The sequence below is a fragment of the Oreochromis niloticus genome, linkage group LG14 (genome assembly GCF_001858045.2).
Source record: "Oreochromis niloticus isolate F11D_XX linkage group LG14, O_niloticus_UMD_NMBU, whole genome shotgun sequence".
Classification (NCBI taxonomy): domain Eukaryota; kingdom Metazoa; phylum Chordata; class Actinopteri; order Cichliformes; family Cichlidae; genus Oreochromis; species Oreochromis niloticus.
The window spans coordinates 27,469,971-27,496,849 of NC_031979.2; the positions used below are offsets into that span (position 1 = coordinate 27,469,971).

General features: G+C 39.3%; 1 protein-coding gene across 5 annotated transcripts in view; it reads right to left on the reverse strand.

The window, feature by feature from the left end:
- Positions 1-3,482: 3,482 nt before the first annotated feature.
- The window catches only part of pitpnm3 (PITPNM family member 3), a 97,990-nt gene continuing 74,593 nt past the window's right edge, over positions 3,483-26,879 (reverse strand). For 3 of the 5 annotated variants that reach the window (XM_005474744.4, XM_025898177.1, XM_025898179.1), the window contains 11 exons: positions 26,635-26,805; positions 19,488-19,694; positions 19,189-19,337; positions 16,166-16,282; positions 11,030-11,146; positions 10,781-10,929; positions 10,411-10,560; positions 10,004-10,187; positions 9,699-9,827; positions 9,198-9,613; positions 3,483-6,992 (listed from right to left, as the gene is read on the reverse strand). In XM_005474744.4, coding sequence (XP_005474801.1) covers positions 9,272-9,613; positions 9,699-9,827; positions 10,004-10,187; positions 10,411-10,560; positions 10,781-10,929; positions 11,030-11,146; positions 16,166-16,282; positions 19,189-19,337; positions 19,488-19,694; positions 26,635-26,805 — 1,715 coding nt within the window. In that variant the 3' untranslated portion in view covers positions 3,483-6,992; positions 9,198-9,271. Of the gene's footprint in view, positions 6,993-9,173; positions 9,614-9,698; positions 9,828-10,003; positions 10,188-10,410; positions 10,561-10,780; positions 10,930-11,029; positions 11,147-16,165; positions 16,283-19,188; positions 19,338-19,487; positions 19,695-26,634; positions 26,806-26,879 lie in introns of all 5 variants that reach the window. The other 2 variants (XM_025898180.1, XM_025898178.1) reach the window with 2 other exon arrangements.

Sequence of the window (26,879 nt, forward strand, 5' to 3'; positions counted from 1 at the left end):
TCATACCCATCAATCTTTAACAAGATCCAGACTTTGTGGTCTGACAAGAAAAATATAACAACATAGAGAGTCAATTAGGGTTGCAGAAATCCACTTTATGTAATCAATACTTATGTTGACATTTATTTTATGTATTCGTTGATTTGCAATAATTATTAATTTAATCAATGGAGTGAGTACAGGGAGATGCAAGGCAAACCATTTCATGTAAAGTGCCCCTAGCTGAAGCTATTTTGTATCCCCCATCCCTGGTTAGGCTCTTATATATATTCATGTTGACATATTGTCGATTATCTTGTATGCAGTAAAAGATTTTTGGTAAATACGTTTATGGGAAAAAGAAAGAAAATAACTGAGTACTCTCCATAATTCAATAGCTTGTAGATTCACCTTTAGTAGCCATAACTTTAAGAAATCATTGTCTGTATTTGTTTTATCACTGTGGAGGAAATTTATCCCACTCTTCTTTACGACATTGCTTTAGTTCATTGAGGGTTGAGCACATCTCTCCTAAGGTCATGCCACAGCATTTCAATTGGGCCGAGGTCTGGATTTTGACAAGGCCTTGATTATTTTCTTTTTTAGTAATTCTGCTCTAAATTTGCTGCTGTGCTTGGGATCATTGTCCTGTTGCATGACCCAATTTCAGCCAAGCTGTAGCTGTCGAACAACATTTGACTCTAGAATACTTGGTCAACTGAATGATTACAAGGACCGCAGTTTCTGTAGCTGTAAAACAAACCCAAATCATCCCACCTCCACCATTGTGTTTGCCACTTGGTATAATGTGTTAGTGCTGATATGCTCCATTTAATTTGTTTGATGTTCTCTGAATGTGGTGTCGATCATTATGGCTGAACATCTCCAATTTGGTCTTCCTTGTCCAAAGGACATTGTTCAAGACGTCTTTGTTCAGATACACCTTTGCAAACCTGAGCTGCGCTACCAGATTCTTTTATAGAGGGAAAAGGATTACTCCTGGCAACCCTTCCATACAAGCCTAACTTTACCCTTTAAATGGAAGCAGTAAGGAATTTTTAGCTTTTCATAGGACTCCATAGAGTCCTGTGAAAACTGTCTGTTATTAATGACTGTCGATGCACATGGATTCTATTTCACTTTTAAATGTGATGGTCTTTTAATAAATGTGGTAATCTTTTATAGCTTTGGCCTTATTTGGTTTGTTATTGGATGTTTCAATTTGTTTATTAAAAATATATATAAATAGAAATATATATTAAATATATTATATATATATATTAAAAATATATATAATTAAATGTTTCATCTGTGTTACTTCCATTTAGTCATAGAGGACCCCCCAAAAATGTATATGACAACATATACAAGGTATTTTTAGCAATACATTCATATCAGAATGTCAGTTTTTTCTTTTTTGCTGAACTGAGAGCATGAAGACACAAATTAAGAGGCCTGTGAGCCAGAAACATTTGCCAAGGTTCAGTCATATTTTCTGTAGCTCACTTTAATTTTCTTTTATGTGGATCGTAGATCTTGGGATAAGGGAGCAGTAGTTCTTCTTTTCAATGGGTGAATTTCTTGCCTGTTTTCCCAGACCACATGTTACTAATGAGGCTTAAATGTGGCTTTGAGAATCACAGCTCCAGCTCATTATGCCAAATGTCTGAGGTGAAATAAACATTTAATAATGAGCTTACATATCCACGTAATTGTCCTCATTGCCTTCAGTTTGAGCAAAGCAGTTCGTAAATTTGATCAAATTATTCATGTTTTCAGGGTTTGTTGAACTGGAAAACTAAGTTCATGCGGTATTTCTGAAATATTTGTTTAAACAACGACATTCAATAAGCTGAACAATGGTTGAGTTATGAAAATGTCTCTGACGTTAATATAATTGAAATTACTTCATGATAGGTTACCTCAATTCATCTATCCAGAAATGGTAGCTTACACTAGATTGGGCAGATAAAGTGCAGTAATTTGTATGTGTAGCTAACAATTAGTCATGGTTATTGTATTTGTGTAACTGTATATGACCTGTAAGACAAATATTAAAACAAGTCCTTTCCATAATATCTCATGGCAGATAGGATCTGTAGATATTTACATTTCAGTATTAATCCTATATTATTGATCAGTTGTCTACCATCATTTGGTTTGCTAAAACTTTAAAACTATTATTCGTTAGATTTTGGTTGTCCATCAATTTGACATCTGTTGTCTTTAGTGAAATAACTATTGGATACACTGAACTTGATACATTAATGAAATTTTGTAGCTACATTCTAATGGTGTGTTCTAATTATTTAAATAACTTCACATAGTGCCTTGCTTCAGTAGAAACCTGCAACATTAGGGATATTCCCCACTAGTGTCTTACCTTTGGATTTTGTGTCCTGTCAAGGTAAACAGTTTCTTGGTCACCTCCCTGACTAATGCCCTTCTATCCCAATAGCCCAGATTGGTTGGGTGAACAGCTTTGCAAAGAGTCATGGTGGTTCCAAACTGCTTCCATTTACGAATGATGGAGGCCTCAGAGGTCACAGATAATCCCTTTGATTTCATGGATTGGTTTGTGCTCTGATGTGCACTGTCAACAACAGGACCTTATAGAGACAGGCGTGTTTTTCCAAATGATGTCCAACTGAATTTAACACAGGTGTGCTAAAGTTGTAGAAACATCTAACAGATGATTATTGGAAATAGGATGTGCAAGAGATTTTAAGTGTCAAAAAAGTGAATACTTTTATTTTAGGAATAAGATATATACATGACAAAATATGGAACAAGTGAAGACAGATGCATATCTTTCACGGGTAACTTGACTGACTGTTTCTGAATATGTGAAAAACCATTTATTGGAAAAGCATTGTTTTGCTGTTACTGTGAAGTATTTGGGAAGAGCTGGGATTCAGATGCATTTGCAGCTATCTTTGGGGTGACCAGCTATTTGAAGCCCGTAAACAAGTATGAATGGATTGTAATTCTGTTCCAAATATCATAGCAAAAAAATTAATACTACAGAAGCAGAAAAAAGGACTGCATTTGAGCTTTGGAAGGGAGAAATAGCAAATGTATTGCATCTGGAGAGCGTAAGACTTCTCAACAATAACAGACGTAATAAATTTGAGAAATCCTGGAATCCTGTTTTAACATTTTTGAATGGGAAAAAAAATAATATGCTCTGTGTGAACAACAAAGTAATATTACTTATTACTATCAATGCGAGTACTGTATAATTATTAAGCATGATGTAGGCTGAATTACACTGATTCATGTTGTTTAGAAAGTTAACAAAAAAAGTTTGAATGAGATTTAAAAAGTTCAACTTGCAGCAAGCCTTACAAATATAAAATAAGCGATAATAAGATCTGCACTCAGCTCTGATGCCCTTCAGTAAAGCACCTGACCTTGAAGAAGCTTATCGGAGGTGATTCACCCTCCGTCTCCAGAGATAAGGGGGATGTGGAATATATAATAAGACACTCCTGCAGCAAAGCTGAATTCTTCCACTGTGAAATATCTTTATTTATGCACTAATGAAAGATGGACTTAGTCCAGTAAACACAATAACATGTTCATCATCATCACAGGGGATATGTACAAAACAACAAACGCTGCAGCACTGAAACCAGGAGTTTTTTCCCCTCTTTGGTCAAGAGGGCAGTGTAAAAAACTAAGACTTCAGAATAAATAAGAGCTATTTTCTTTAAAAGAAGCTGTAACACCAAGTTGAATAACTGACTATAGTCATACAAATTGTTAATAAATGGCAAATTAGGTCAGTACCCAAGACATAAGTTATAATTTAGAGAATACTAATTTGACAGCATTAACTAGCACTTAGTGTGAGGTTAGTAATATGATGCTCCCTCTTTTGTGTTTTTTCTCACATATGGGAACATTTTTTTGATTAACTAAAGATTGTTTAACATTTTATTGGAAAAATGGAAACTAACTTCACTCTTTATTAACAATTCTCTGTCCATGAGTGTATGGACCATACAAGTAAGAGTATTTTCACTCTTTAGATCTTGATCATAAATTTACTGATTTGGATCTTGCTCACTGTGTAGTATCATTACAGTATGTCCACGAATCATCATTTCCCACCTTTTAACATTAAATACTTTGCTGTTACATGACATTGTCATGTTTATGTTACCTCAAACGTGGCAACTGATAGTTATTGCTTACAGCATCCAATCATTCTCATACAAAGAACAGCCACCATTTAACCATTAGATTATTATTTGCCATTTACTAACACTGTTGTGGTGAAATTCTAACTAGATTTTCAGTATATCCTTCAGTACATCCTCTGTACATCAAAATAAAATGTATGTTTTGTACACTTTGATTCACTTTGATTACTGTGTGCACATTGACTGGAATGATTGGTATGCTAACATGAACTGTTTAAATACAAAACAAAACTGAGTAATTCAGCATTGTATCTGGGATAATATACAGTTACCAGGTAATGCTAATTGGTGCACTGTAATTACAGGGCTGAACTACAGGGAATCATACATACTTATTAGTGATCACTTAATCAATTAATGGACTGTTAAAGGCAGAAGAGTCAGGGATAGATCCAACCTGGCTTTCGTGTTCCGCTCTATGCAGGTTTTAAGTTAAAACAAGACACCCAAAGAGCGCATATGCCCTTTTTCTTTCAAGGTAGGCATTAAAAACCTCAACCAAGTATCCCCCCGATGCCCTGCTTAATCTCAGCATTATAAAAATACATGCTCCCTTCTGAAAAATCGGCAGTATTGAGCTGCAGTTGGATCGTGCAGATATATTAACACTGGTCTGATTTTTCTCTGCAGAGGCGTTTACTTATCATAGCTGTCTTCATGTTCTCAGTAAGTACAACTATACAACAAATGCCTCTAAACTCACACACTCATACACACATCCACACACACATATATATACTGTATCTGATCAACTAGATAGAATGCACTTTGTCATGAAGTAACAATAAAACTCAATACTTTGACAAAACAAATTATTTTGTATTCCTACACAACATCAAATACAGTTTAAGGCAAAAATCAACAATTCTACAAGTAAAACAACCAAAAATTCCAAAACATACATTGAAAATATTTCTATTTACAATATTTGCTCATAGAAAAATATGTTCAACTTGCACAGATTTTTAAACATGACCACAATAAGACTCAATTCAACCTCAAGTGCACAAGACGGCATCTGATTTTATCACAAATCTACTGGTTCCAGGGCAGCTGTAATAAATGGACACAAGGGCATCCTGGTAGAATCGACAAGGATTGTGTCTATTATACAATCCTGCGAGCTACACAGCAAACACTGTATTGAAATATTGGGATTAAATATTTCAGAGAGGACTCGGTTTAATTTTTACACTTTCAGATAAAAGAATGAGACTCAGCACAGCACAATGTGTGCACTTATCAACTGAAGTGGCTGTACCATGAGCATTTGTTGTGGTTGGCTGGAGCCACACACGTTGTCTCTAACTAACTCTAATCCGACATTGCCTAACAGCTGGGGAATGCCCAGCGGTTGTGGCCCATTTGTGTTCTGCAGTGACCTCTACTTGCAAAGCAGTTACAGACTTTATAAGTCAGTTAGTTAAACCAACGCACTGATGTTTTTTGTTCCACAACTTGTAAGAATGTTTGAAAATGAGAGACATATTTAAAGTTTTTTTTATTTAGATATAACAAATTCTATACATAATAATTTATATAATCTTGTCACTTTTAGCACTTATTACCATGATTACTAAGTCTGCATGTCCTGTATAGTTTGATGCTATACAAAGTGAGAATGACACAGTGCAAATGATAAAACATGTTTGAGATAAAAGTTATTTTTCCAAGTTCTTTGTCGTGTTACTTTTTAGTGACATGAAGAAGCAATGCTGAAATATTTAAGCAGCAAAACTTTAACTAGTAAAATTCTGAATTTGACTGCGGAGAGTGTGGAGGTATTTAAACCCTGAAAAAGTGCCCTGCAACTACCAGTCAACTACCAATCTATACTTGCCATGCTAATTATGCTTTCACTGTAATGATTTAGGCAAAAATGTTTTGATCACCTTTTCACGGCTGTGTCTATCAATCTGTAAACATTTTTGGTAAAATGAACACTTTGCTATGAACTATTTATTCAGTCGTTCAGTAGTTACAGTAACCAACAAGCAGCGACAAATAGTACAAATACACCAAAATGCATCTCTTTGTTTCTGAAGCTAGAACTGCAGCTAAATCGAGAGCCACTGCTGTGTAGTGCAAATGCAACCTCGGGGGCCGAGCCGTGCACACCACAGTACTTCAGCGGCTGCGGACCAGGTCTGAGGCAGCTGTCAGATGGCATGTTCTGCCTGACTGGTTGAAGGGGAGGGCGGTGGGGTGGGGGTGGGGTTGAATTAGTACTAAGCCAACCACAACATGAGGGGAAACATCCAACAGTGGGAATAAAATAGAGGCAGAGGCTGGAGTTCAGAGAGGTTGGGTGTTTGGTGCTCTGGATTGCAGAGATTGAACCGAAATGTCACAGTGCTTCTGCGTCCAGAGGCCCACACAGGGATAATGTGTGTTGAGTATTTACATCAGTGGAGAGTCAGTGCAGAAGTCATTCAGCGTGACCACCTCTCAGCACAGCAGTCTGAATAGGACTGTGGTACGTGCAGCATCTGTTAATAGCTTCAAGGTAGCCACCACCATCGTTTTTCATCCTCTGGAGCATGTGTGTGTTCATAAATATGTGTGTATAGTAACACTTTTAATTACATTCTTAGGTTTGACAGTGAGACACAACTGAAGCTTGACATAAACATCGACAAAAATCGCTGCCGTCCTCGGCAGCTGTTTCAAATTTAAGAAGACCGAGTGACCTTTTCCGCTGAGCAGGTCAGGAAAGGGACCAAACAGGTGGCGAAGTGTACAGGGCCAAGCAGGAGGTAAAGAACAGGAGGATCCAAAGCACACATAGAGTAGGCAGAGGTGACGCTGTTAAATGAGAGGAAGGAGAATTAGAGTTTTAGTGTAACACAGTTCTAATTTCCAATTTGCACAACTCAAATTGCACAGACAACATTTCTAAATCAATATAAGAGTGGATTTCAAGCATTAACAGACATTGCAGTTGAGCTTGCATAATCATTATCATGGCCAGATCTCCATTCAGTCCTGCTAGGGAACTGCTGCTAATAATAGCACCCATTACTCTGGTTGCCACAGGAATATGTGGTATTGAGAAAAAGAGAACGATTATTCCCCCGTTGTTCATTTTTCCCTTATTTTGTGCTCTTAGACTTATTTACGCATTTAAATTCAAAATGCCTCTCTGACTAAAAACATGAAGACTGCAAGATACAGCACAGAACATAATTTAATCAAGGTGGACGCTTATTGACTTTGCTGGAGCTCAACAGAAGTGAACAAAATCAATCCGGGTTTGCGTCACGGCTTTGCAGAGCCTCGCGCTGTTAAGATTAACACACAATGCAGGGAAGTAAAAGGTGAAAACCTACATTATTCAATGAGGATTAATGTGACAGTAAATAAAACATGACTTCGCAGACGTAACATGAGGAGGCGTATTACAGCAGTCTGATCATAGGCTGTCTGAAAGAGCCTGCCTACAGTCTGAAAGTGGGTGAAAATGTTTGCTTTGCAGAACACACAACACTGATTTTCCATTTTGCACAAAATGACAGGGCCACAATTAACTCTCACAAAGTAATACAAAGAGACTGGCTTTAATCTACATTAAATAATAAAAATTGGGGGACCAATGCATGCCACTGTTGTGCTGCTGAACACTCTACTGATGTTCAGTTTTAGGTTGGACTAATGGTCCAAATATTTCACTCTTTCTGCTTTCAGATCTAACAATGTTTTTCTTAATGTTCTTCTCATGAAAGTTTAAAAAAAACAACACTAATCTGCCAAGTACTCCTTTGTTGTGATTTGATAACACGGACAACTAAAACGCTGTATATTTTTTACAAAACTATAAAAACTATTGAAAAGCTTGGACACTGTGGAAAAACTCAAAAATAAAAACAAAAATGCAATGATTTGCAAATGTCATAAACCAATACTTTATTCACAAAATAAATGTTTAAACTGAAAAAAATTACTATATAAGAAACAAAGTAGCTTGTTTTGAATTCGATGGAGCAACACATCGCAATAAAACTTGGGACCAGGTCATATTTATCACTGTGTAGCATTCCCTCTTCTTTTAACAACAGCCTGGGAACTGAAGAGACCAACTCCTGATGTTTTAAGAGAGGAATATTCTGTCATTCTTATCTGATGTTAGATTCCAGCTGCTCAACAGTTCTGGGCTTCATTTTTCATATTTCCTATTACATGATGCTCCAAATGTTTTCATTTGGTGAAAGGGCTGCACGGTCTTGCTGAAATATGCAAGGCCTTCCCTAAAAAAGACATTGTCTGAATGTTCCTGCCATTACAAATTCAAAATGAGCTTTTATTTTTCTTATTTTGTCAAATATGTTTTCTATGTTCTATTTTGAGATTTCCAAATCATTGCACTCTTTTATTTACATTTTACACAGCGTTGCAACTTTTTCAGAATTGGGTTTGTATATCTGAGACAACAGAGTCGACCAACCCAGAGGTGAGAGGTTTTCTCTCTGTCACTTATTATTCCAAATGTTCCCTATTCAAGATGGATAGGCTAACAGTTTTCCTTCTGTTTTTTCCTTCTGTTTACGTTATAAGGTGTATGAGAGTCTCATATGGCTTTATGAGATTTGTAAATCAATCCATTCTGTTTTTCTAGCTCTGGACCGATCAGTCGAAGAGACCTGTGCCTCATTTGTCTGTGTTATTTCTCAGACACACTCTGCTGCACCTAACCACTGCACGTTAGCAAGATTATGCATAATAATCCCTCAATTTCGTAAGAAAACTGTGTTTCCACTTCAGCAAATATGCATGGAATATTGAACCAAGTCTGTAAAGGACACAGTCTAAAATCTGCAAAGGGCCGTAATATACTATACTATATGGGGCAATAATTTACTTTCTTCAACCTGTAGCTTGTTCAGGATATAACTCCTTATAATAGGTTTCAGAATCTTGTATACTGTACTATACTAGCAAAATTGAAAAAACTATAAGAAAAAAGCAAACAACAAATTGCAATGTTATAACCTGGAATATGGAATAAGATGTCACCTTGGCCCTGGACACTAAGACCCCTTTGTTCTCCTCTTCTGTCCTCCAGCAATCCTTTCATCTCTTTTCTCTTGTCAGGGAGTTGTATCTCCACGATGCATGGAGGCTCGTCCCCAAGCACCTTGTCCTTGCCCTTGCCCTCCTCCTCCTCCGCCTCCCCCGCCACCATGATCCTTATCTGATTCTGGCTGGCTCTGGGCTCGCTCAGGCTTAGGGTTGGGTGTGCACGGGGGGTCAGGTTGTTGGACTGACATGGTCCTGCGCAGGTGGGTTCGTTTACACAGAAAGTCAGGCTTCGCTGAGAGACCAAATGAACCTTTCCTTAAGACCATGCGAACTGAAGGAGATTTCTTAGGTCTGGCTCTGTGCCCAAACTGAAGAGTGGAGAGGTGCGCTGCATAACCTTCGCTCAGGAACTACACATACCACACAGGCAAAGAGTTAGGAAATCTGACAGGGAGAAGCGAGAAGATCAAAGTACACAAATGTAAATTGAACTACCTGGCACTGATTTTGGTACTTCTTCGAAGGTCGGCCAACAATATAAATTTGTGAGGGGCTGAGGCCTAGCATGTTGTAAACAGAGATGTCCTTCATGGAGCCGTAGGCAGAGTTGATCTTAATGTGACACTGGTGAAAGAGAAAATAACCAGTCACACACATGTGTGACATTTCGATTCAGCACATCCCAAAGCTACAAAACTGTGAGTGAGAGAGTGAGAAAGATCTCACTGTACGGCGGGGACCAAAAGGTCTTATTTGCTGTATAAGAAATATTAACTGCCTATGTTAACGTCAGGATTTACCTCCTGGATGAGGTTCCTGAGGAAGATGGTCTTTTGCCGCAGGGGGTCATGAACTAAGCCCTCAGAAAAAAAGATCATCCCGTGGGGGAAATTGTGCTGCGAGAGCCAGGACACCACACGCTGCTTCTGCATATCAGGACGGCCTGTGATGTAGATGATCAAATATCCCAAGTCCTGCCAATGCCTGGATGTGAATGCATAAAATCAAGCACACATCAAAGTGAATAATTGTATCACGGTGGCATTATCACAGAGAGGATGCGCATAAATCCTTAAAACACCGAGAGCTCCAACAAAGCACGCATATTGACTACTGAATCTGTATTTTCCTGTGAACCCTTCCACCTTCTCAAGATTTACATCTAGACAACCACACGCATGTATATTCAAAAAGGGTAATCAGTTACCTGACCACATCAACAGCTCCAGGACGGACCTTGGGGTCACTGCCCATGATTGACACACTGGCAGCAAAAGAGCCATCAATGCTGAACACCACACACTCCATGCCCCTTGGTAACACAGTCAGGTAGGCCTCTGCACTAGTCTGATCCCCCCTGTGGATTGAAAAAACGGAGAAACTACATATTAAAAAAATGAGAACAGCAGCTTTTCCACTTAGTTGTTACTCCCTTCAAGGCCACTATTTATGCAGCATTATCCAGCAAGGAGCTCATACTCCAACACGGAGCATAAATAAATGAAATCTTTCTCTTCTTTCTACATCTTATTTGATAATACAGCAGTCTGTAAAGGGAATGCTACATGGATGCTTACTTGACTACCATTTTAATGGGATATACTCCTAGGCCAAGCTTCTTGGTCTTAGGTATGGTGTATGTGACTCTGCCACTGCTGTTGGTCACCTCTGTGTCAAAGTGCACCCAGCGGCCCGACTGAGGCTGTGTCATGAGCAGGATATCCACCTGAGAGGGGCAGGGGTATAACACAGGCGATTAATCGATTAATGTCAGCCTAACAAAGAAACACACACACATCAACATAAATCATATCGCTGTTTTTCACCTTTTCTCCAGTCAGAGTGACCATATCCAAGGGGCCATACATGAAGCGACCAACCAGAGTCTGGGGTCCATCCTCGGTGGCAATGACATCATTCACCCTGTGGTTTGCTGTGACGTTCTGCAGTTAGTGACAAGAATTACCTCCATTATTCAGGACGCAAATGTTACACGTAAGCCTTTACAGCAACAACAGTTTGTCTCTGGTGCGCTACCCTGGAGTAAATTTTATGAGTCATGGTGAAATGTGATTAGAAGCAACAACAAAAAAGAATCAGTGTCAGAGTTCAAATTAAAAAATATAAATGATATTATCGCATGAAAAATCTATCTAAATGTGCTATGAGCAACATTTAAACATTTAATAATTCATTCATTGATGCCAAGTTTGACACAGCTGCAATACTGTGTGGCGTGCCTCAAGGGTCTAAAGGTGCTTTTTAATCTTTGTTAATCATTCTTCAAATATTTGTAATTATTAAACTAGACTTACTGCAGTGAATTAGTATTCTGCTCTATAGCTGCTGTAAAAATGGTGGAAAAAAGTGCTTTTACAAAACATTATGATGCCCTCTTGAGACTGTCCTCCGACCTTTTAGATGTAAAAACTCATAATTATATCATTACATCCGAAAACACATTTGTGCAAAGGTTCATTATTATTAGTGCACCATTAAAAAAACATATGAGTGCTCTTTTTCTAAACAAAACAGAAAATGCATTACTTTACTTTACATTACTGTATATAAAGCATGTATAAAGACTTTACATCCACTGTATTTCTGTCTAGTCTTTCAATTTAAAAAGTTAATAATAAAAAGGCAAGAACATATTCCGCACATTTAAAAGTAAATAGTTTAACACAAAGGGAATTTGTCAGATTAATTACCAAATGAGAAGGGATAAGATATAATACAAATTCATATCATGCTAATTTATTAATAGCTTCAATACTGTGCAAACAGGCACAGATCATAGAGTGAAGACGCTTCAAAAAATAAAAGAGCAAACTTAAATCAACATTTAAATCAACCCACTTGTTGCTTTTAGCGCAATTCTTCTTGGGACACTTACAGTTTTTCAAGGTTTGTGCTGCATCTAAGGGAACGTCTTCTGTGTATTTAAGCTTTCTTGATTCTCTGTCATATAATCTGAGATGACTCTACAAGAGTAAATCTGCCACATCATTTGTTGCAGGACACCTTGCTCCACCTGTCGCTGAGGATTTCTTTGTGATTCAGACTTTATTGTTTGTGGACATCATTAAGCTCTGCAAAGTGAATTTATGAACAGATGCCTCCTGATGGTACTGTGTAATGTATAAGAAACGGAACATCTAAAGCAGGGGTGTCGGACTCCAGGCCTCGAGGGCCGGTGTCCTGCAGGTTTTAGATCTCACCCTGGGTCAACACACCTGAATAAAATGATTAGATCATTACCAGGCCTCTGCAGAACTTCGGCCGTTTATCAATGCCCAAGTACGTGAGTACGTACTCGCGTTCTCGGTGAGTACGTACTCGCCGAGAACGCACGGGAGTACGTACCCGCCGAGAACGCGAGCATGGACTCGCAATATGTACAATTGGAACACCTGCGTACGTGATGATGTCACAGGTCCGGAGTTTTTACTGCCGTCCCCTCCTAATTTAACTGTGAGTAACATGTTATGAAGCTTAACTGTAATCACAGCCAAACCGGTTTACTCAGGAACAAATAAAACACTGAAATAAACCAAACATTAACATTTAGAAGTGATCTAAGTGACTTATATATCATTTTTAACCTCAGTAGTGAAACCTCTATTAATAAAAATAGTGTACATGTACATACGTGTACATACCTTAATAAAAACAAGCAGGTGAGATGTTAGAACGCTTTTATTTCTATTCTAGTGGACACTCAATACTATAGACAGCTGCTGGGGTTTGTTTAACCTGAGTAGTGAGAAGACCGCGAGCGGGGGGGGGGTTGAAAACGATGTGCCGGGAGTCCGCTGTTGAGTTTTGGACGAAATGCATTCTGGGATATATAGCTGTCCCAAGTCCACACCGATGCATGCTCGATAAAACGGGCGGATCGAGAACACATCCGGGACTTTTTCGCGTTCTCGGCTTGATGCGTACTTCGAATTGGAACAGTACTTGGTCTCCGACTGATGACGTATCACAAGGACACGAGAACGCAAGTACGCACAAGTACGCATATTGATAAACGCCCTTCAAGACATGTTGAGGAGGTCATTTAGCCATTTAAATCAGCTGTGTTGGATCAAGGACACATCTAAAACCTGCAGGGCACCGGCCCTCGAGGCCTGGAGTTCGACACATGTGATCTAAAGCAACTGAGCTATTGTGAACATCCACCAAAATCAGTTCTGACTGTCGTCTCTACATGGCCTGTCTTTACAAGCCTTTGAGACAAACACAATGAGAGGGAATGAGATGAAAAATGGCTGTAAATTTCCTGCTTTCATGCCCTGTTTTTCCAGATTTCCAAGTCCAGCCAAAAATTGCTGAAGAATGCACTGTGGGACCTTACAGAAAAGCATGCTAACTCCCTATTAAGCTTCCTTGTCATGTTCTATTCTCCATATTGCACTATTCAGTGAGTACCTCCAAGTGTGCCAGCAGTGGAACACTAATCCCTAAATCTCTTCTTGCTGAGATGGTTGCATTTTAATAGCATATTATGAGCGCGCTAATGTATAATTCACAGACTCTGTTGTGGGTCACCATGACAGAAACTGTAATTTTCCCTCCGTAACTTCTCTGTCATTTCTGCAACCTCAACGTTATACTGAAGAATTTTAACAGCATACAGTGCTGGCTTTATCAGCCTCACAAAGCTAGTATTTCATTTTTGGATTTATGTTTGTACATTGTAACAATAAGTGATCAAAATAAATTATCAAAGGGGTCAACTTCTATAAATAAAATATCAGGTGTACAGCCACACGCGCAAACAAAAGCAGCAGCGACGATAAATTAAATTTATTAACTCAACCATTGTTTACTGCGGTTGTTTCATCAGGACTAAGAGGCTCAGATGACATTTCGTTTACTTGAAAATGTTCTGCTGTATATTGACAACACTCAGTGAAAGATAATGGAGCATCTGCACATGACAAATACAGCTAAATGCTAATGTGATCAACCATGTTGTTGTTGTGCTTTACCGTCTCACCACATCGGCTAATGATAATTGATTTAAAGGATGTGACATCTAACAAGGAAGTTCAATGTTTCCAGCTGCTATCCCGCATTAGCTTTGTCAACAGTTAATTGTCTGCCAGCAAGAGGCGTCACTTACTCATCCTGTGACGGCAATGCAGAGAAAGAGCATGTAAATATATATGTGCATACCTGTGTGTGTACATGCATCAGCATACAGTTTAACAAGATCCCAGCCTGCAGCTATGTGACTTGAGTGCATCACATGGCTCAGCATAGATTTTTTTGTGTGTCATGAACTCTGTGTGATATACTGTATGTGAAAACAATACAAACAAGCAACTTGTGGCCCAATGACACCATCAACTCACAGACAAAACTATGGAGGACACGAGTTAGTGAGTCAGACACCTGCCTGTTAAAGAGCAGCACACGAGAAGCAACACAAGAAACAACTGCCACAGTAGTGGTCCCTCTCCAGCTGTGACAAAGGCCTCTTACCACAGCAAGAAACCTTTGAAATAGTTGCCAAATCTCTCCGAATAGCATCGCCCTGCAACAGATCATCTGGCTGCGCCCAGACTAAATCGGCATGGGGCTGCTTTAAATCTACACGTACTGACTCGTATCCAGGACGGGGGCAACTGCTTTCCGCACTAACACAAGAATCACATCACTTAGCTGAGGTGAGGCATGAACAAGACGACACCGAAAAAACAGAAAACCTTCAAACTCAAATATAGTTATGTTTCCATGGCACTCTGGCTATTCAGTTCTATTTATAGCCACATGAAAAGCAAGCAGTCACTAATTTTGTGTCTTTAGAAAAGGGATAGCAATGTGACCTTGATTATTCTACTCTGCAGGGTTCAGGAACATCGAGCAATTGTGTGCGTCTGCCTGCATCAGTGATTCAAGGTGAATGTGTGGGAGTATTTTAAGATTTTTCCAGCTTCAGACCATTCATGAAGGCCAAAGACTTAAATACTACAGCTTCAGCCCACTGTAATACCTGTATTTTAAGCCTGATTAAGTGCATGTTACAAATTAGGGAAAGATGAGTGAAATCAGATTTTGTCTACTCGGAAGTTTAACACCCTTTATTGTGTCACTTCATTTCATCGGGGAGTCAAGAACTCTGTCTAAATAAATAAATAAATCTGGGTAAATTCCCAGATGATTAAACATGCAACTATTTTGCTGGTAATACCTGAAATGAGTAAAGAAAATCAACAGCTTATTTATGCAAGATAATTAATAATTTTATTGGGGGGATTATATTGGTTGGGTCTGATTATTGCGGGGGGGTCATAACCCCCCTAACCCCCCTGGAAATTACGCCCCTGTTTCATTTGCATCTTGCAATGGAACTCAGTTATTGCAAACAAAGGCATTTCATTTTTTTTTTATTTGGATCAACATGCCATCGTTGGTCCATGCCTTGAGTGCTGGCCTGTCTTTCTTTTTCTTTCTCTCTATATGTGAGTGTGTGTCTAGGTCTATGTGTGGATTCCGGGAGGCACAGCCAATCTCTCTTAACCACCAGATTTCTGGCTGGCAAACCTGAGGCTCATCACCTAATCAACACCCTGCAGTATATATACGCTAGCTCGCAGATTGTTCATTCAATTGTTGTGGTAGAGGGGCGCCTTTCTCGTTTCCCAAACTCTTGCTCTGATCGCTAGTTTGCTAACCTGCTATCTTTGTGCCCTAGGTTTCCTGTGTGAGCCAGCCAAACCTGTGTCAACTCTGTCTGCTGATTGATTCGACAGCTTGCCAACCCTGCCTACCACTCTACACGTCTACACAGTCTTTGCCAGTGTCAGCCACAGCTGAAAAAGCCTTTTAACTAGACTCTAGGATCAACATCTTTTTAGTCTGCCAATTCTTGATTCCTAAAATACTGAACATCATGTTAAGCTGGTATTAAAGTATATACATCCAAAAAAAGGGGAATTTTAATTTTTTACCCTTAGTTTGACATGTGTCCTCCTTCTAAGCCACTTCTCGCGGGGACCAGAGGGTGAGAAAGGAGCCGAGTCCAAGTTGTCTGCTTCCTGTGCCTTTATGCAGTCACATCGCATGAGCTGTTAATGAATACAAAAAATATTTAAAATAAGAGCAGACATTTCCATAAGATAATGCCACTACTGTGATAACGGCATTACTGTTAGCTGATATATTGACGAACAGTGCATCTTATAGTGTTCTCCATCTAAAGCCTTAAAAGAGGTTCATTGTGTTTCTAATTCACAGTTTAAGAGCCAAAACACTTGTAGAGAATTACTGCATATTGCTTGACCGAGGCTCTGCTTATCATTTTTGACCAGGTGGCCTAAACATCGAGATGTTCCTTCTTTCAGAGTTTCCATAAACACACCAACAGAAAGTACATGATTCAGTCGGATTCTAACAAATGACTTTTCACACAACTTTTACATTCTGTTACAAATCTTTAATATTCTGCAACACAAGTGACGCTGTAAGCCAAGGTTTATTAAATTCCTAATGACTTCAATAGAGCTTTGTTTACTTTGTGCATCTCTAAATCCTCTCCACTGTCTCACAAAGACAACACACAGCAGATCGAGCCAACACGGAAAGATTTCCTTTCCCTGCGGAAGCTCTGCTTTCTAATCATCTGTTTTAAAAGAGTGCCAGTGTTTCTAGAAGTTTTTCATAAGAAATAATGTGATTAAACAGATGTTTTTAAAATGTATTTACTTGCATAGTACTCACTGGTATCTGAGGAGTTACAGATTCTCCTTATCCTTGTTATCATAGGTTTAAGCTATAACATGTTTCAGTGGGCAAAATCTGGCGTAAACCTTGTCAAGGTTCATTGCTTAACTCCAGCTTTAGTGCTAGAAATATATACTGCCAGCATGTTAAGACTCTCCTGATCAAAGGATGGGTCCGTATGACTAAATAAAGTTGAGGATGGTAATATGGAAATGACTACAGCTGAGCCTAAGCTGAGAACATATTTGCAGACTTTTGAAATCCTAACCAAAGAGTTGGCAGCACACATACATTTTCAAACTTTTGTAGATTACAGTCATACGCCTATTGAATTTATTCATAAAGCAGACTAAACCACAAAATCAGACATGTCCATATTTTTGTCATATCAAAGAGCAAGCTTGATAAAAGGGCTTCAGTTTGTCAGAGACTCAGCTGTGATGGGTCAGATGAATGCTGAACAGCTTCACATAAGATCAAGCATGTCAAGTGTAACTTTCCCTTGTTTTGCAGATCACAACACAATAACACATTTGAACCCTGTAGAGATTTAAAATGTTCTTTGCATCATGTATTGTGCTTTATATCAATCTGTCCAGATCCATGCTATGAGACAGTATACCATAAACCAACATCAAATAGTATTTAGGGTAAAAGATCTGGGTAAATCTGTGGTTTCATTTTATATTTTTCAATCTAACTTGTTCTGTCTGCAGTTACAAGCCATAAAGAAGAGTGACAGCATCACTGGCTTCCTGCCAGCATTCTGCTAATAACACATTCAATGTGTCACATATGCAGAAGGAACCCTTGAAAAACTAAGCAGCATCTCTCTTCTTTGCTGTGTTTGGTGAAGGAAGAAGACATCATTAAATTGCAACAGCTGTTCCAGGAGTGAGAAAAAAAAGTGTGTATATATACATACATATCTATATATATATATATATAGATATGTAAAAAGCATCCTTTAGAGAGTCCTATTTTATGCTGACAGCTGAAAAGTTAGGCAGCATCTACAACATATGCTGAACAGAGTTTCATGTCTGGACAAAAAGGTGAAGTTTGACTGGTATTGTTGTGGACTTTTGGAATCAGAGCAAACTCAAATGGCTGAGTTCCTCACATGCCATCCATTCAATACATTTTTTATTACAGTGCAACATGCTCCCATTTACAGTACAGCTGGACTTTTTTCTTCATCTCTGCTAGTCTGAGCGTAAACGACTCTCTGCGTTCTGAATTAGCCTTGTGATAGACAGGTGACCTCTCCAGGGTGCAGCCCTCAGCTTGGCCTGTGACAGCTGGGATAGTATTCAGGCGATCCATGTGACCCTGAATTGGATGAGTGGTTAAGAAAACGGATGGATGGACTATCTCCTAGTGTGACAAACAGGTCAAGTCATTGTATGTTCTTTGAATTACACATTGTATGAAATGTTTTACATTAATAAACCCTTTCTCTTTTGCCATGTTATGCAGAGAACAAGGCAGTTTATTGATTTAAGCACACTGCATGAAATGCCAGTGCATGAGTCTAAAAACTCCACAGTTTATTCTTATAATGTTAAGATACACTGTTTCCAACTTGACGCCTCTGCTCATTGTCTCCATGTCCTACCTCCCACACCTTTATTGTTGTTTTTGTGGCTATATTAAACTGCGTTAGAGAGCTAAACCTGTTTTTGGTGTATCTCTCAGAAAGAGTCCAGTGGATGACGCTTTTAGATATTTAAATACAGTTAGGTAAAAAGAAAGTACAGCCTCTGTCATTTTATATATTATGATATAATACAACCACAATTCCAAAAAAGAGTCGCAAATAAAAACAGAATCCAATGATTTGCAAGCAACTGGCAGCTATTTACCATCTAATTTCCTTTGGAAACAGTAAGCATGTACATAGACAGAACGAGGATGATAGATGGATGTGTTTGTATTTTTAAAAAATGATGGTGGTTCTTTATTTATCTGATCTGTTTGTTCTAATAGGCAATTTATATTTCATCATTTGCAGGGAATGAGTGAAAATAAGATTGAAAATATCATCAGAAGCTCAAAGAATCCAATGAAAACAAAAAGCATACTTCATCTCGTGATCATGTCCAGATCAAAGCTGTGATTAAGGTTATAAGTGAGCTGCAGGATTTAGTTAGTCTTCAATTTGAGCTGCAAAAACAGCCGTTTTAGAGAACACTCCTTTATTAAATATGCTGTGGAGAAAACAATACTGCTATTAGTAAGGCTCTCTCACCTGCCGAAGAAGAAAAGCTGCCACGTCAGTGGACTCCCAGTAGGAGGCGTGAAAAAGGTGAGGCAGAGCCACTGTTGGAAACGCAGTCAGCACATCGGGGCAGTACAGAGCGTAGTCCAGCCTCTTGGAGCCCCACCAACTACTGGAAACTGAAACATAAACACACATCCTCATACTTACATGGGGGATCTGAGGTCACTTTAAAAGCTGTGAAAGCTCATCAACTTGAATTAATCTCCAGGAGATAAATGAAAGACGACAGTGTGGCCTTTCTGTCTCTTTGTTTTCCTCCCACTCACTGTTAGCGATGGTGTTTCCAAGTTGGCCCATGGAGCAAATCGACATTTCGCTTTCCACACTGGTCACACTGGCTCTACGGCCCCCCTCTTCTCCTCCTCCTCCTCCTCCTCCTTCAGTGTCGGTCTCAGAGGAGTGCTGTGAAGTCGGCCCTCCATGAGTTTGCTCACCTTCCAAAAACACATTTGGATGACTCTGGATACTGTCTGCTATAGAGAGAGGGGGAAAAAAGGGAAAATACAGAAACAAATGGAGAGAGAAGAAGAAAGGAAATGCTTTGATTACAACAATTGACTGGTCTGAATCTTTAAATCAATGCTGCTATTTGCCTAATAAGGCAGGTTCTTGCTGTGTATTGACTTGCTTTGCATTTTATAAAGCAAAACCTAAGACAAGCACTATGTATAAGTGTGATAACAGGCGAAAAGCTTCTTCCACACTTTGTGGGTTTGAATCAATTTATTAGACTGTATTTGGCATTAGCTTTGGGAGCCAGAAAAGCATCTTGCTGTTGGTTCCTGCAGACAAGTAGAATAATTTATCAGGTTGGGTTCCTCGTTTCCCCCAGCAAGGCTCTACACAGCATTTTCCTATTTGTTCTGTCTTAATACTGAAGATCCCGGAGACCTCGTTTCACTAGACATCACGAACATAACAGTTTTCTCTCACAGACCCTAAAAGAAAAAGCATCATACGATTATTAATTCAGACAGTAGAGAGGCAAAGGCCTATCAGCTCTATTCATTAGCACATTTATCTTAACAGCTATAAAAGATTCAGGACAAAAGGAGATTGACGCTGAATGTAACAGAGCTTCTACCTGAGAATATTCTCTGACAAGCTGAACAACAGCAGCAAAAGAAAAACAGCTAAAGGCTCATCTCTTTGTTTGAGAATGCTCCCTTGATGTTTTCTGCTTTGACCTATACTATAAAACTTTTTTTCCAAACTCTTGAGAGTACTGATTATCCTATTAGCGAAGCCATTTTTCATGAAAGTAGAATGGCAACTACAAACCCACCATTACATCTCTATCTCTCTTTCTCTCCTGAGAGCAAATGCTAATCAGAACACATCGTGTCTGGGCTGGTCTTTGATCGGCGCTTCCGATACAGCATACTCTTCACAGTTTCTTCTGTCAGTTTACTTCTACTTGGGCCAAACATAAACATTAACATTACAGATAAACATCTGTGGACATTGTGAATGCCTGCCTCTATTCAGTATCTGCAAATGGCCGTGATGTATCAAAGTCATTACCCAGAATTTTCAGTTTGTTTCACAGCTTGTTATTCTCATGTTAACCCTTTCTGTGCTGTTGGAATGGCTATAAATATGCCAGCAGATGAAGTCCCATGTTGCGTGTTTGGTTTGAGAAGGATGAGCAACTGCAGCAGAATACAGATTAACTGCGGCTCTCAGAAACATGGGGGAGAATCAGCGGTGGTTAACAAATCCCCGCAGTCAGTCTGTTAGGAAGATGAAGATGATGAAGAAATCTGACACATACTCTGTACTTATCAGTGCCGGGCATCTCATTGCCAAATTTTCTGTGTCACAGGTCTGTGTTATGTGAATATATGTGGGAAGAAAAGACATTTTTAGACGAGAAGGGAAAAAATTTAACTGTTCAGTATTTTGGGGGGTGTTTTAAATGAAGTCTACCAGATTAAAATATAACTTAAATGTTGTGTTACATTAACACATTTGTGTGGTGATGAGCGTGTGGGGTCCTGCATTTGTGTGAGCATGCAGTCTTTTAACAGATAACTACTCAAATCTTTGCAATTCGCATTACTGGACATTGTTTTTACTTATGACAATCTTTTTTTGAAGGATATGTACTGGGGATGACACAACGATTCAAACACAGGATTGTTATCTAACACCCGATTCTATCTAGTACCACAACGAGTGGGATTTAATCTTTAGTTTGCTGCGGAGAGCAATCTTTCATTATCAGTCCCCAACTCAGTAAAAACTGCAAAACAAAAACGCCTAAATGTCACGGTTCTAGGGTTCTGTTCTTTTGTTCTTTTTCTTGTAATTTTTTTTGTGAACTCGTGTTTGAGTTTCATTGTTATTCCAGTTTTTTTTATTTTGATTGCTGTTTCGAGTTCTTTTTCAGTATCGCTCTTTGTTTTCGAGTCCCAGCCTTTGTTTATCATTTATATAGGTTTTATTCCCGTCTTCACTTCATAGTGGTTCTAACTGGAGTTTCATTTTTCATTCATTTTGTTGTTATTTTAGGGTAGAGCCCATGAAGTTAAATAAGTTGCAAAATCTGAGCACCTGTGTCATTTGCAGTTTCAGTTTTTTTGTCATTTTTTGTCCCTTATTTTGTCAGAGTACATTTACTGTGCTATCTTCACGTTAGCTCGTTCATGCACCGTATTTTTGTGTTTCCGCATTTCAGTGAGAGTTGTTTGTTTCCCGAACACAACTCACTGTTATTAGAATCTGTGTCTGATTTTGAGTTGACGTCCTCCCCATGATTGTGTGATTATCCTCACCTGTCTCCCATCATCCAGCTATGTCCATCCCCCTGATTAGCGCTGTCATGTCTCCCCTCAGTCTTGAGCATCTGTGTGCCTTCCCAGTGTGGTGCTTGTTTGTTTCCCTGGAGTTGTAGACTTTTTTAAACTTTGTGTTAAATATACAACATTCACCCAGTAACACAGCTCTTTTCCTATGCCCAGCACTTTATATCTCCTTGCCCAAGGACACATTGGCATGCCGACTGGAGCAGTCAGGTATGAACCACTAACCCTGTAGTAGATAACACATTAGTATATAACCTGCTCTACCTCCTGAGCTACAGCTAGAGCTACTCCACAGACTTTTGCACCATTACCACTTCTGTTTCCAACCCAATAAAATGTTGTTTTTTTTACTTCATGACTGAGCATTAGGCCTGGGAAGTATCCACTCATACTGTTCAGGAATAGGACTTCATATAAATTCTCCTCAGCACAACAAGCCGGATTCTTTGAGGCCACACTCCTAAACCTTCAGGAGCCAAAGGATTTTCTGTCAGTGACCTGGTGCTAATCACAAGAGGTCAAGATCTAAACAGTGTCAGACAGTTGGTTTAAATGTATTACTTGAGGGGCATAAATTTTGTTTAAATGAAATTTTCCAAAGCTGCACATCAATATCACACAAAAATCCATACACCTTGTGTTTTATAGTGGTAGTGCTCCATTTTCACTTCAATAATATGGAAGAAAAAAAAGGTACTATCTGTCACTACTTTATCACTCATACAGACACAGTTGTATTTAAACTGAGGACATTACACTGATTCAAGTTTTATTGTACTACACCTGCTGTAAACCCAATGAAGCCTAATCATTTTCTAAGCTTAAACGTCACTGTAAAATGTTATGGGGGGTCTTGTGAAGTCTAAAGAGCCTGGAAAGAAAATCTAGCTTTACCCCCACTGTCACCATAAAAAAGTGTTCAAAGTAAACACACACAAATGCAGACACACTCAACATCCTGCTTTCATTAATGAGACCTGCCCTAAACCTCTCAGAGGAACCTTCCTCTCTTTCAGTCTATCGAACAATTGCACAGCCCTATCTTTCTTTCACAGCACAATGAGCAAAGAGAGGCAGAAAAGGAGGGGCGGCACTGACTCTGGCGTCATTTTCTGAAACATGCGCATTCACTAAACCACCAAAGATATGTGCTGAGGATGAAGAGGGTCATAAAAATCTGCTAGAGTTGGCAGGTAAAATGGAGATGGAAGGGGACATACATTTTCCAGCTTTTCTTCCCCACCTGCTTATATGCATGTCTGTGTGTGCCTAAGTTAAAGCAATAAGAGCAAACAGGGGTTTGATGAAATTACCAGTATTTACATAGAAGTGTGAAGAATGAGCGGTAAAAGAAAGGATGAACAGATGACTTTGCAAGTGAGGGAGGATGATCCTTAGAAAGTCGTTGTCACAAAAAGACATGAAAAGGGACTTTCAACCCACTCAGCCATTGCAACGCTCTCAGCCTCCATACTGAACATCTGATTAACAAATACATTTATGGTGAGCTAAAATATACTGTCGTCAACCTTTTACATTAAAACGCCATTAGCTGTGCCATTAATACTGATAAGGATTATTATAATTCCTTTTGAATTTGCTGTTTGGATGATCATATTTCCCATTGGGCTGTTGCTGGAAATCAATAACAAGAGGGCCCATTCTCTGTATATTAGCAGCATTCATCATAATAAAAGCTCTACTGTTGGCGGGTGTAGATGTCAAAGTCATACCCACAGGAGCCTGATTTGATTGGCTCTCCATGCCTTCATAACAACTAATTACCATATTACAGAGCAGGAAATGGGTTATGTGTGCGCCGCTGTAACTTCTGTGCGCCTGCACCTGTCTATGGTTTTTGATTTAACACGCATCGCAATTTGAGAGCTTCCAAGTCTGATCAACAGAACAGTGATGCAGACCCATAATTAAAACCCACTGCAGCTGCAAGCCAGTGCTGTCTGTGTGCTTTTTACACTTCATCACCTTTATCAACACTTCTGGTCAGCACTTCTGGCTCTAAGAGGCGTCAAGCATCTCCATTTGTGACCAGCTGGACACGATTACATTTTTTTAAAAAAGAAAAAAAGACCTCAGGGGTTCAAGCATGTGTGTGAGATATTTCCTATGTATACGTCTCATTTGAAGAATCAGCCATGAGTCCATGTTTAAACAACAAATGATTCAATGATCTAATGATTTGTTCAATGATTGCTCCAGGATTAGATACAGTAGTTTAGCTAATTAGATTCATTTCAAACAAAGAATAACCCTACATGGTTCTGTGTTAAGTATTCCCCGTTGACACTCAGAGGTTTCTGTTACATAACTGAACCCTCCTTACAGGAAATGAAAAAATAACCAAATTTCTCACTAATTACTTGGATAGAAATAATTGCTCAGAGAATTCTGCTCACTATTCAAAAAAATGCCTTAGCACACAGTAGGGTGATATGGGAAAAATTATTCTTATATGTAACATATAGTAACTAAAGTGCTAAAAATGTGCTTATTTGTGGTGTTTCTGTCATGGTCCTGGTTCAGTGACCCAGTGTTTTGGATTTTGTATTGTTATTTTTTATTAGTCTTTGGTTTCATCTTGCTTCATGTATATTAGGGTTTGATTTCTGTTTTGTATTTCTACCTTTTAGGTTTTGGTTCCTGTGCTCCTCATGTCTCTGGTCCCTGTACTCAGTGCTCCTTCTGTTTAGTGTCTGGTCGGTGTCTCTGTACCTGCTCTGGTCCCGCCTTTCCTGTCTAGTCATCCCTGTCCTTATGTTCCAGATGTTTCAGTATTGTGTGTCTGTGTCTGTAAGTTCTGTCTGTGTGTTTCCTGTTTTTCTTTGAAGGTCCGAGTCTCAGGTTAGTATATTCTGTCTTGCTTCCCTTGTCTCGTCTTGGCCAATTAGATTCAGGTGTGTCTCCATCCTGTGCGCCACTTCCTTGTTACCGAGTGTGTGTATTTAGTGTCCGTGTCTGCTCCTACTCGTCGTCGGGTGGTACCCTCACCAAGCTGTGTGTTCTGTCTCCCTTGCCGGTTTAGCTTATGTTTGTATCTCTCGGTTTAGTTCAGTTTGTGTCCAGCAATAAAGCTGTTAAAGCTCACATCTGCCCTTTTCGAGTCTGCATCGGGTCCTCCATCCCTGCTGCGTGCACACAGCCATGACAATTTCTAATAGCTTATTCCTGTTTGCAATGAAATGAAATATAACAATGGTGAAGCCTTTGTTTAAGTATTTACTTTTTTGTTGCCTGACATGCAACTTCTCACAGGAAAGGACCCACAGAGAGGACAACTGCATTCAAGTCCAAAGTCAACAGGCTGCAAAGTCAAAAGCCTGCAATCAACAGGCTGTAGCCAAAAGAAACAAAGGGAATTGGAGAGCATGTATGCTGGGTGAGTAATGAGCTAACTGTACAGCGGTGCAGCAGAACAATCTTCAAAAACGTAAAGCAATTTTTTAAAAAGGAATCTCAAAATTAAAACAGGAAATAACAGAAACGGAAACCCAAAACTATGACAGGCAGGGCAGCCAATTTTTGACTGCCATCTCATATGTGCAACAAGACCCGAGTGAGTCACACTTGTTGATTTCTATTTAAGTGTAATGCCGAGCATTTCATCAAATATTTGTCAAAAATCATGAACAAGCATGTACATCATCTGTGTTTGTGCACAAAATGTTTTTGTTCACTCGTGTCCCAGCTTTTCTAAAGGAGGAAACAAGGGTGACACAGAAACTGATAAAATTACATGCATGTCTAAATAAACTGTTTCTGCTCTTTTCCTTCTTAGTAGTATACCACTTTAGGGTTTCTAATAAAAAAGGATAGTTGAAAGCAAAATGGAAATTAATTTTCCCCATAACTGAGTAGACACGTCTGACAAATCTGCTCTTAGTTCAGCATATTTCTAAAGCTTGCACTTCAATAGCAGGGTATAAAATTTTCTAAAGCCTCACACCAACCCACAAAGCCTTATCTTCATATCTCTTCCCGTAGGCTGTTAAAACAAGCGATCAGTCCTTGTCCTACTTTCTCTCAGTAATGTAGGTGGATGGAGAGAAAGGGGAACCAGACGATGCATCATAACTGCTGTTAAGAGAGAAGCTTTATGTCCCAAGAGTGGGCTAAAACATGCACCAAATAAATCAGGGACTCATTATGGAGTCCCTACAACCAAGAATCCCAGAGAGATTACAGCAGTGCTGTGCCAGATCTAACAGCTGACTACCTCACATACTGTGACTGATCCTCAGAGAGAAGTGTCAAGCCAATGGTACTCCACCACAAGAAGATAAAGTATAATTACTTGAACCGCAGGCTTTAGGGGGTAATTTCGGTTCTGCCTCTATAGGGCAAAAACACACAGATGGGATCAAGGCTTTCTGTGTCCTGTATAAATGTAAATGAGAAAACTCACACTGCTAAGTCACTGAATCTCTCTGTAGTCAGTGTACCACTGACGATCCAGTCAGACTAGCAGAATTCAAACCAGCTTTCATAAAATTAGAAATGAGAAAATAGATTAAGCAATGAAATATTCAGGAGCAGCATTCCTCCCATATCAGCAAATTGATTTCCAGGCTTAAATCGCTCGGCCTACCTATGAGCACCGAACGTCCGTCTCCAAGAGGGTAGCGTTGGTAGCGTGGCACAGCAAATGGCGGCAACTTGTGGAAGAGAGGCTGCAGTAGCGGCTCCAGTCTAGAAGCTGAAGGATCCGAGGGGTAGAACAGGTTGAAAATCTGAGAGCAGGCTGGACGAAGCTGGCTCACTGAGGGTCAGAAAACACAAATGACAAGCATGACCATAAGAAACGATTTCAACCTGAGTCAAGTGAGCCCTTTG